The following is a 12,057-nucleotide window of genomic DNA, read 5'->3' on the forward strand; positions in this document are numbered from 1 at the left end:
AGTCAGTAGAAAATTAGGCAAAAGACAATTCACAAAAAAAGAATCAAAAATGCCCTTACATATAGGAAAAGATTTTCAGTCTCACTCATGATAAAATAAAAATCCATGAATCTACACTGATACAAATAAATAGAAGGAAAAACTTGCTTACAGTAGAAAGCACTAATGAAACAAATGCACTGATGAAATTAGAAAATTACCATTTGGATAACCATCATAACAACTAATACAGGCAAATACTAAATACTGAAACTAGTGGGTAAAAATCTGAGGAGTAATAGGGTTATTTACACAGTATCTAACCATAACATTAATGTAAAAGATGAAAACAGTAACTTTACAGAGGAGAAACTGGACAGACAACACAGACAGTCAATGTTAACACTGTCAAGTACTAGGGGTAACTGACACTGTATGGTCATTGACAGCACACACGGACAACAGTGTCACTTCTGTAGTATTCCTGCCAAACATGCAGAACCTAAATTTGATCAGGAATAAACATCAAACAAATCCAAATTGCAGGACATTCTACAAAAAGCTAGCCTATACCTTCAAAAATGTCAATGTCACAAAATACAAGGTAAGGCTAGGATTCCAGATTAAATGAGACTAAAAAGCTACCACATCTACTGAACGCATCACATAAACTCAGATCTTCCTTTGCTATTAAGGATACTATTGGGATAACTCCATCTCAATAAGATCCATAAATTAGAAAATAGTATTGTTTCAATGTTGACTTATGTACTAATTTTGAGAACTATACTATGGTTGCACAAAAGAAATGCTTGTTTTAGGAAATTTACACTTAAGTATTTAAGAGTAAAAAACACCATGTCTGGAACGTGCTCTAGAAAAGCTCAGAAAAAAAATAGAGAAGGATAAAACACAGTAAAATGTTAACATTTGGAGAATCTAAGCTGAATTTTTTTATGTTATTCATGTAGCATAAAGTTGTAAAAAATTAAATTCTTTTAATAATTATACACTAAACAACACAAACCAACTATAACTTTCTCTAGTTTTTGGCAATTCACTATCAGTCATTTTTTTCTTCCTAGTACTTTGTAGTTAAAATCCAGCTTTGATAGTTCCTTCTCATTAGAAGAAAATAAATGCCTTCCACAAGTACAGATGAAGCAACAACTATGAGATAGTAATAGCGTAACTCAGCACTCAAAAACTAAATAAATGTTGGTCGTTTCAACTATAACAGAAGCTCTCTGAACTAACCTGACAGACATCCATCAGGTGACCACTTATGTACAAACTTGGTAATTTTTAATAACTTGCTTTTATTAAATACTTCCACAGCATTCGATTTAGTTCTCAAAAGAAAAACAACAAATCATATTTTGTAAGTCTTTACAAAATATCTTATTAAAGAACATGATTACAATAAAGGTGCAACTGGAATAAAGACTTTTAAAAACACACAAACCATAAGCAAAAAATTCAGCTAGTGTAAGCAGAAGGGCACCGAACTACTAGAGAATAGCCAACTAGCCACAACCCAGTGAGCCTTGAGCAGTTAATATATTTTCCGAAGAAACAAAAAGAATCAATCAAGCAGAAGAATTAGTGGAGAGAATTTCTAAAGCATTTGCAAGACACCTCAAAGTTATAATCTAAGACATAGCAATTTGGAGTTTTATCTCACACAGCAACTCATGCTAAATGACTTTTCTAAAACATTATTTCTTTGTGAAAAATGGCTGATTATCTCTATAGTCACTAGATAGTCAAAGGGAATACTTGGAAGGTGACCATAGTTATATTCAGCAATGAGGATGTAGCACTTTTTCTAGGAAGTATTCACAAACTTAACCGTCCAATTTCACAGATGGATAATTTTTTATATGTTTTATTCTATAATGTAAATTTAAACTCTTCTACTAATTCTCTAATAAACAATGGACAATGAGTGCATTAAGATACAGGAATCAAACAGTGGACCAGGAAAGGACAGTGTTACATCAGCATTTCTTTATGTTTTTGAAGTACTAATAATCTAAAATAAAGAATCTGCCTTCTACTTACTTGAAAAATGCTGCTGTACATAACTAGCATAAACAATTTCAACGTAGCAAAGCATTACCAAAAAATAACAAATTTAATTTGAAAAAATATTTCTCATGAAAACCATTACAAAAGAAAAAAATGTCTAATACCTGTCAAAAAAGGTCTGTAAAACACTCTTCCTGAACAAAACTAGAAGTGCTTATGCTCTAAGTAAAAAACACATATGGCCAAATTTGACATCTGCCAATTATTTTAAGTATTCTGGCCAGTTCTGTTCCCAGGAGTACTCTGTTCTCTGACACAAAAAGGACCACACCTCTTTAGGAAAGAATTGTTTTCAGTACAAAATTAGAACATTAGAACATAACAGTAAATAAGTATTTTTCTTTATTAAACACTAACAACAAATGTTTTAATAAGAAAAATGTACTTTCAGGGCTACTAACTTTTGACCTAAAAAATATAAAACTTATCCAACTTTTTTTCTTTGTAATCAGTAAAGATTATAATTAAACATAAAATTATTTTCCTAGTCTTAAAAAAAAAAATCTTACCCACCGAATACCTGGAGAACTGTAAGATACAGTTTAGTCTGTGTAAATACCACTGAGTACCTGAAGAGCTGAGAGGTACAGTTTAGTCTGTGTAAACAGATTGAGTACCTGGAGAGCAGTGAGATACAGTTTTGTCTATGTGACACCACCAAGTAACTGGAGAGCTGTGAGGCACAGTCTTTTCTGTGTGACAGCACCAAGTACCTGGAGAGCTGTGAGGTACAGTTTTGTCTGTGTGACACCACCGAGTACCTGGAGAGCTGTGAGGTCCAGTTTGGTGTGTGACACCACCGAGTACCTAGAGAGCTGTGAGGTATAGTCTGTGTGAACACCACCGAGTACCTAGAGAGCTGTGAGGTACAGTCTGTGTGAACACCACCGAGTACCTGGAGAGCTGTGAGGTACAGTTTGGTCTGTGTGACACCACCGAGTACCTAGAGAGCTGTGAGGTATAGTCTGTGTGAACACCACCGAGTACCTAGAGAGCTGTGAGGTACAGTCTGTGTGAACACCACCGACTACCTAGAGAGCTATGAGGTACAGTCTGTGTGAACACCACCGAGTACCTAGAGAGCTGTGAGGTATAGTCTGTGTGACACCACCGAGTACCTAGAGAGCTGTGAGGTACAGTCTGTGTGAACACCATCGAGTACCTAGAGAGCTGTGAGGTACAGTCTGTGTGAACACCACCGAGTACCTGGAGAGCTGTGAGGTACAGTTTGTCTGTGTGAACACCACCGAGTACCTGGAGAGCTGTGAGGTACAGTTTGGTCTGTGTGACACCACCAAGTACCTGGAGAGCTGTGAGGTATAGTCTGTATGAACACCACCGAGTACCTAGAGAGCTGTGAGGTATAGTCTGTGTGAACACCACTGAGTACCTAGAGAGCTGTGAGGTACAATCTGTGTGAACACCACCGAGTACTAGAGAGCTGTGAGGTATAGTCTGTGTGACACCACCGAGTACCTAGAGAGCTGTGAGGTACAGTTTGTCTGTGTGACCACCACCGAGTACCTGGAGAGCTGTGAGGTATAGTCTGTATGAACACCACCGAGTACCTAGAGAGCTGTGAGGTATAGTCTGTGTGAACACCACTGAGTACCTAGAGAGCTGTGAGGTACGGTCTGTGTGAACACCACCGAGTACCTAGAGAGCTGTGAGGTATAGTCTGTGTGACACCACCGAGTACCTAGAGAGCTGTGAGGTACAGTTTGTCTGTGTGAACACCACTGAGTACCTGGAGAGCTGTGAGGTACAGTTTGTCTGTGTGACCACCACCGAGTACCTGGAGAGCTGTGAGGTACAGTTTGGTCTGTGTGACACCACCGAGTACCTGGAGAGCTGTGAGGTACACTTTTGTCTGTGTGACACCACTGAGTACCTGCAGAGCTGTGAGGTACAGTTTTGTCTGTGTAACAGCACCGAGTACCTGGAGAGCTGTGAGGTACATTTTGTCTGTGTGAAAATACCCACTTCTCCCAGGACAACTCATACATTCCACATCTAAGGTTAAAGGTGCCCCGTGGGGTTTTAACAAGTGCCTAAATAATTCGTTTTAAAATTATAGTTATTTTAAATTTCACTATAAGATCAAGAAGAAAATATTTTACCTGTATATCGGGATAGTCAGAAAACAGAACCCCTTCCTTGTTATAGGTATAAACTACAAAATCTTTAGGCAAAAGGTCCCTGGAAAAGGAATAAATAAAACATTTAAATTCATTTTAAAACTTCAATTAAGGACACAAATCATAAGGCATTATTCCTATAAGGAATGAGCAGGAATAAATTTATTATTCCTGATAATTATTATTTTTAAAATGTGCTTCTATAACACTAAAAGCTCATAAAGATTTGAATCTGAAATAGCATGTATTTCTTACTCATAAATATTGTTAAGTTACACATTTGTTCTAATAGTCATAAAATGCTGATTGCAAAAAATTTAAGACAACACAAGTAATATCCTTAAATTTTTCTGATATAGTTCACAAGAACAGTATAAATTAGGTCACTGACAATATATCATATTTATAGAAAGAAAATAAAATGTTTACATTCTTTTCTAAAAGCCCTATTTACAGGCAGCGCCTGTGGCTCAGTGGGTAGGGCGCCGGCCCCATATACCAAGGGTGGCAGGTTCGAACCTGGCCCTGGCTAGCTAAAACAGCAGTGACAACTGCAACAAAAAATAGGCAGGCATTGTGGCATGCACCTGTAGTCCCAGCTACTCGGGAGGCTGAGGCAAGAGAATCGCCTAACCCCAAGAGTTAGAGGTCGCTGTGAGCTGTGACACCAGGGCACTCTCCCGAGGGTGACAAAGTGAGACTCTGTCCCAAAAAATAAATAAATAAATAAATACCCTATTTACCTAAGAAGCATTCATTACCTTAACCTCCTAATTATGGAGGCAAAATTAATTCTAAGCCAGTTGGAGGAAATAATTATTCCTGTTCTCTTTCACAGTATAGAAGCTCAGTGGTATAAACCATGGACATAAAACTAGGGTTCTCTTGCAGCAGGACAAATCAGGAATGCACTATGCTAACTAATATTTTACAATGTGCCACTTAAAGTTCAAACCTCCCCCAGACATACCCAAACCAGCCTGTCTCCATTGTTTAGAGACGAATAAACTGATGATTTCCATCTGGTTTAATTGGTTACACAGCCTGGCTTAAGCTACACAACCAGCATAGCTTTAAAGATCTCTTCAGTAAATCTGTGCCTGAGAGCCCTGGAAACACAATGCAGCAGCACACACATCTCAGTGGTTCACATCTGGAGACGAAGACATTTCAGTGACTGAGAAAGGAGCTGCGCACATTTTGTATCCTTCATATTTATTAAAATCTGTAGGAGAAGGCCTAGGAATAACCTGTGGAATCTTGAGTCCTTCCAACAATCCCACCCTGCTCTGTCATTGCTGGTGGCCCTTCATCCCCTCCTCAATACCCACATACCCTTTGCTCCATCTAGTGGTGAATTTGAAAAAAATAAACTGGGGATTCTTGGCTTTGCTCAGCCCTCTTTCCTCCTTGGAAGTTACTGTTTTCCCAAACAGAACACAAATTTTGCTATGCTTCTCCAGGAGCAGGCTTGCCACTGTACTACGCTGATGTGAATGGCTAAATCTCCTGACACCAAGGTTCAGGATCTACTAAACAATATCTGACTAGAAAAGAAACAGATATACTATTAAAAAAACTTTACTGAAAAGCCAAAACAGATTAAATTTCTTACTTGTTCCTTTCCAGGTGAATAATATGTTCCTTTCCTTTGGACTGAATGACATAAGATACCTAAATGCACAAAGAAAGAGAAAAGAACAATAAAACACCATCTTGAAAGTTATTTTTCAAAACATCACTTACAAGACACAGGAAATTCCTGAATTAAAATAATTTACTACCAATTGAACTGTTTTATAGAAGAACTTTCTGTTTGTAGTATAGAAATATAAATAATATACAGAAATAGATATAAATATCTATTATATATTAGATATACCTAATTATATATTAGATATAAATAATAAAAAATATATTCTGGGGCTCAGCACCTGTAGCACAGTGGTTACGACACCAGCCACATACACTAAGGGTGGAGGATTCGAACTCAGCGCAGGCCAGCTAAACAACAATGACAACTGAAACAAAAAATAGCCAGACATTGTGGTGGTAACCAGTAGTCCCAGCTACTTGGGAGGCTGAGGCAAGAGAACTGCTTAAGCCCAAGAGTTTGAGGTTGGTTTGAGTTTGAGTGCTGTGAGCACCACAGCACTCTACCAAGGACAAGATAGTGAGACTCTGTCTAAAAAAAATATATAGATATAGACATAAAACAAATTTTTCTATGCTTCTCCAGGAGCAGGCTGCCACTGTACTACACTGATGTGAATGGCTAAATCTCCCGACACCAAGGTTCAGGATCTACTAAACAATATCTGACTAGAAAAGAAACAGATATATTATTAAAAAAACTTTACTAAAAAGACAAAGTAGATTAAATTTCTTACTTGTTCCTTTCCAAGTAAATAAAATGTTCCTTTCCTTTGTGTGTGTGTGTGTATATATATATATATATATAGAGAGAGAGAGAGAGAGAGAGAGAGAGAGAGAGTATGATTTCCCATGATCAGTTAATAAAGGAAGGAAGGGATGATTAGAATATATTTGACATGTCTAAATTCTTCTTAAATTCATTTATAATTCAGCTATAACTTCAGGGATTATTTTTTCAAGACATCTATATATTACTGACAGTATTAAATAGTTCTTGCTTTTGTTTAAATGAAATGAACCAAACAAAAAAAATTTTTTGAATTTAAAAAAAGAAATGAAAAAAGGGACAGGGAGAAGAGGAGAGTAGGAATGTTGGTGAGCTCTCATCATATGGGCACAGTGTAAGGGTATATGGCACATACACCCTGGGTGAGGGGCAAACTACAGCAGGGACCCTACCTAACAAATGCAAACATCATAACCTAATGGTTTGTACCCTCATATCAATCTGAAATAATAAATTAATTAGCTAATTAATTACTTAAATGAATTTGTTAAGTCTTAAGACATTGTCCTTAATTCTAGTTATCTAAAAGTTGAAAAGAAATTCATACTTTTAAGGCTTTTTATCTTTACATGGCTTACCTCATTTCATCAATTCTAAAACACACTTAGTTTGCCCCTCTCATGTTAACATCTCTGAAATAAGGATACCTCAAAGATGCAACAGTCTAATTGTCAGAACATCTGTTTCTTTATTAGTGGTAAATGTAAAAAATATAGTGTTTCTTACAACTGACAGCATCTTACAGCCAATGAATTAAGGCAAGGAAACTTAATACTTAGACAAACTCAATTTCAGAGAATCCTCTTCTCTACCTCAAACAACTGCAAAACACCTTCCCCAGAAATTCACCATTTCATTAGCCAGAAGTGCTTCATATCATCTGTAGAATCAAGAGATTCAACCTTGCCTGAGCTCTTTAATAAAAAAGAAATCATGAAGGGACTTGAACAAATAATATTTTCAGAGTATCTATACTTCATTTTCCCTACTGTTTCCAAACGCTAACTTTTGCCAAGAAAACAACGATCCCCATATCAGGTTCATCAGCCTCTGACTCCTAAAGACTAGACCAGTTTTGGGGTCATGCATGGGAGTCTGAAAACATTTTGTCACCTGCCTCAATCTCCACTGAGACATCAAAAATACCAAGCTCCTTCCATCACCACAGCTTTGGTTTGTGCCTTTCTATCTTCTCTGCTCTTGGACAATCCTATGACGTAAAAACATCACAGCCATCCCAACCAAGAAGACATCTTAAGATTCTAAGAATTGTTTTCTTTTTTTTTGCAGTTTTTGGCCAGGGCCAGGTTTATGAACCCACCACCTCTGGTATATGGGGCCCTACTCCTTTTGAGCCACAGGCACTGCCCTAAGAATTGTTTTCTAATACTTATATTCCTCCTCATTCATCTGCCCAGATCGCCTACCACCTTCTGATCTTTATTCAAGGTTCACCTTCTCAGTAAGGCCTTCCCTGTCCATCATATTGAAAAACGAAAAGTCTCCCTACTTTACCACTTCCAGCTCTCCCTATCCCACTTCCTGCTTTAATTTTCTCCATGGCACTTACCACCATCATAAGTAATATACATTGTTTACTAATTTATTATCTCTTTCTCCCCTTACTAGAATGGAAGTTCCATAAGGTTATCAACTTTTGTCTGTTTTGTTTACTGCTACATCCCATATCCTTAATGCCTTAAATAGTAACTAGCATATGTACTCATTCAATACTTTCAAATTAGTAAATTACATTCATAATTGAATGAGTAAAATCCAGTTCAGAAGGTGCTGACTATACCAATTCTCAAAAAATTTATCAAAACATATAAGTGATAGTTATTTATTACAATCACAAGTATCAATGTGTATACATACTATCAGAGATATAATAATGTAGAAAACAGTACCTGTGCTAAAAAAAAATCCATCATCTAGCAAAAAAAATAAGAAAGAAAAAACAATGAAGCAAACAAGGATTAATTTGATTCTGAAGTAAAACATAGTCAAACGTCCAGTTCAAACACTATAAAAAATTATAAATTTCTCTACTAAATGGAAATCTTAAAGGCATTTATTCCTCACTTGTAGAGAAGTAAATTGAGTTGAAAAACCAACTAATGGTTGTACCAACAAGGAAAACCAAAACTAAAGCTCCTGATTGTAAACACTCCTCATATTATTTTGACCATGACCAGTTCCTAAGCAATAATGCAAGATGCCTTACATTTTTGAGTATTATCAGCAACTCAGAGGAAAGCTAAATTCCATCCTTCACTATTTGTTACTTTTAAATCATAATAAAATTAAATTATACTTCTAGAAGTTGAGGTAAAATCAGCTGAAGTCCAAATAAGTTATTTCTGAACAAACTTTACAATAAGAGAAAATCTAATTTTTGTGTATTAGTTACCCAGCTAACAGTACAGTAGGTTTCTTCCAATATGGAAATCCAACTCATTTTTAAGTAAATATTCCCAAATATGAAACATATGTTGTGGTAGTTCACACTTGTAATTCTAGCACTCTAGGAGGCCAAGGCGGGTGGATTGCCTGAGCTCAGGAGTTCAAGAGCAGCCTGAGTAACAGTGAGACCCTGGTATCTAAAAATAGCCGGGTGTTGTGGCAGGTGCCTATAGTCTCAGCTACTCCAGAGTCTTACCTACTGAGGCAAGAGGATCGCTGCAGCCCAAGAGACTGAGGTTGCTGTGAGCTATGACATGACAGCAATCTACGCAGGGCAACAAAGTGAGACTCTTGTCTCAAAAAAAAAAATCATAATCATCCAGTGTCAGTGGACAGTATGAAGTATTCTATCGCAAGCTGAGGTTAATTCTTATGATCATAATAAAACCACCATGATCACTGTCATTCAGTTAAGGATTAGTTATAGAATTCTATTTAACCATTTCATTCTACTTTGTTTCAAGTTGATTATTTTATCTTTAAAAAAAAATACAAAGGCTTAATATGTTGTTTTCATTAGCACAATGTCCAATGGAAATCAGTACCACACAATGCTATACTAACAGCCAACTAATTACTCCCTGAACCAATCAATACTGCATAAATACCTTCCTGTTAAAAAGAAAAACAAGTTAAATACATGCATATTTCTTTTTTTTTTTATTTTTATTAAACCATAGCTGTGTACATTAGTATGATCGTGGGGCACCATATACTTGGTTCATAGATCGTTTGACACATTTTCATCACATTAGTTAACATAGCTTTTGTAGCATTTTCTTAGTTATTTTGCTAAGACCTTGCATATTTCTTAAGAGATAACTTACCTGTTTTGAATTGGGCCTAGGGGCATCTCTTTGTTCTCTAGTTAATCTCCAAGGTGTTATAATTTCATAAGAAGAGAGATGCGAGGTCTGTGGAAAACCTATGGAAAAATGAATAACAAACTGATATAAGTAAAACTGAAAAACTAGATGGTACCAAAATATAATGAAAATCAAAAGCTGAATGTTCAAATCAGAGAAAAATCATGACATCTTCATATTAAAATATACATATAAACAGTATTATACAAAATTTTGCATGAAAATAGCAATGTATTAGATGAGAGGCAAAGTATTTCCTTAAAAAGGGTGTGAGCCTTTATCCAAACAGTATGTACGTGGCAATTATTTTCAAACATTTTGAACTATAAACTTTAACCCTGTTCTCAAAAGAAATCTTAAAGTATAGGCTGGGGGCAGTGGCTCACACCTATAATCCAAACATTCTGGGAGGCTGAGACAGGCGGATCACTTAAACTCAGGAGTTCGAGACTAGCCTGACTGAAACCAAGACCCCATCTCTATTCAAATAGAAAACTTAGCTGGGCTTTGTTGTAGGCACTGGTAGTCTGAGCTACTAGGGAGGCTAACATAAGAGGATCACTTGAGCCCAGGACTTTGAGGTTGCTGTGAGCTAGGCTAATGCCATGGGACTCTAGTGTGGGTCAACAGAGTAAGACTCTGTCTCAAAAAAATAAAAATAAATTAAAAAGGAAATCTTAATTATACACACAAGGGGAAGGAAAAAAAGAAGTATAGATATGGAGGGAAAATGGGGAGAAGGAATCCTAGAACGTAGCACCCCTCACCCACAATGAATGAAATCCCCTGCGATGGTATTACTACTTACTGCTACAGTTTGGACATGTGACTCCTCCAAATCTCACATTGAAATTCAAAACCCAGTGTAAAGGTGCTCAAAGGTGGGACCTAATGGGAGGTGTCTGAGTAATGGGGGTGGATCCCTTATGAGTAGATTAATACCTTTTCTGAAAGTGGTTAGAGATGTGGTCAATAAGTTCTCCTCTATCAGTTCCCACCAAACCCGGTTGTTAAAAAAGAGCTAGTACTTCCCTCCCCTCTCTTGCTTTCCCTCTCTTATTATATAATCTCTACACATGCCTCCCCTTCACCTTCTGCCATGAGTACAAGTAGTCAGAAACTGTCACCAGAAGCAGATACTAGTTCCATGCTTCTTGCACAGCATGCAGAACTGTGAGCCAAATAAATATTCTTTATAAATTACCCAGCCTTATATTCTTTTTCTTTTCTTTGTTGAGACAGAGTCTCACTGTGTTGCCCTCGGTAGAGTGCCATGGCATCACAACTCACAGCAACCTCAAACTCTGGGACTTAAGTGATTCTCTTGCTTCAGCCTCCCAAGTAGCTGGGACTACAGGCACCTGCCACAACGCCCAGCTATTTTTTTTTTTTTTTGGCCGGGGCTGGGTTTGAACCCACCACCTCCAGTATATGGGGCTGGCACCCTACTCTTTGAGCCACAGGCGCTGTCCCCAGCCATTTTTTTGTTGCAGTTGTCATTGTTGTTTAGCTGGCACAGGCTGAGTTTGAACCCTCCACCTTCGGTGTATATGGCCAGTGCCCTAGCCCCTGAGGTATGGGCACCACCCCTTAGGTATTCTTTTATAGCAACACAAATGGATTAACACTTTACTAAATGAACAGGACAATAAGTACGAAAAGTTACTTTTAATATCTGATGGGTTTACTCTAAAACATATACATTCAACAATGTAGCAATTGTCTCAAATGAAATTACTGCCATTAATCCATCACAAAAACAAAAAACTTAGCACTAAGTTTTAACAGTTAAGAACTCAAAACAGTCAAGCAGATTTACTCCCAATCCAATCTTATGCAGTTTATCAGAGTTGTAACTATGTCCCAACACAATGACTGCCACACTAGAAAAAATTTTTTTCTTGGGGGCCACGGTGGTTTATTATAAGAAAAAAAAACTTCAAAAACAGAACAATCCTTTCTAATAAAATGAAAAATTTATTATTTTTTATTGTTTTCTGTGCATTTGTTATATGCAACACAGTCTAGCATGTGTGGTGTGCTTGGGTGGGCTGGCTGGAGCCTGGTGACAGGA

The 12,057-nt window shown here is 37.1% G+C and overlaps 1 protein-coding gene across 1 annotated transcript in view; it reads right to left on the reverse strand.

Moving 5' to 3' along the window:
* ADAM9 (ADAM metallopeptidase domain 9) overlaps positions 1–12,057 on the reverse strand; it is a 154,241-nt gene that overhangs the window by 124,492 nt on the left and 17,692 nt on the right. The window contains exons 2-4 of the mRNA XM_053578640.1: positions 9,945–10,042; positions 5,824–5,882; positions 4,191–4,269 (exon numbers count right to left, since the gene is read on the reverse strand). Coding sequence (XP_053434615.1) covers positions 4,191–4,269; positions 5,824–5,882; positions 9,945–10,042 — 236 coding nt within the window. The remainder of the gene's footprint in view (positions 1–4,190; positions 4,270–5,823; positions 5,883–9,944; positions 10,043–12,057) is intronic.

The sequence above is a fragment of the Nycticebus coucang genome, chromosome 24, assembly GCF_027406575.1.
Source record: "Nycticebus coucang isolate mNycCou1 chromosome 24, mNycCou1.pri, whole genome shotgun sequence".
NCBI lineage: Eukaryota > Metazoa > Chordata > Mammalia > Primates > Lorisidae > Nycticebus > Nycticebus coucang.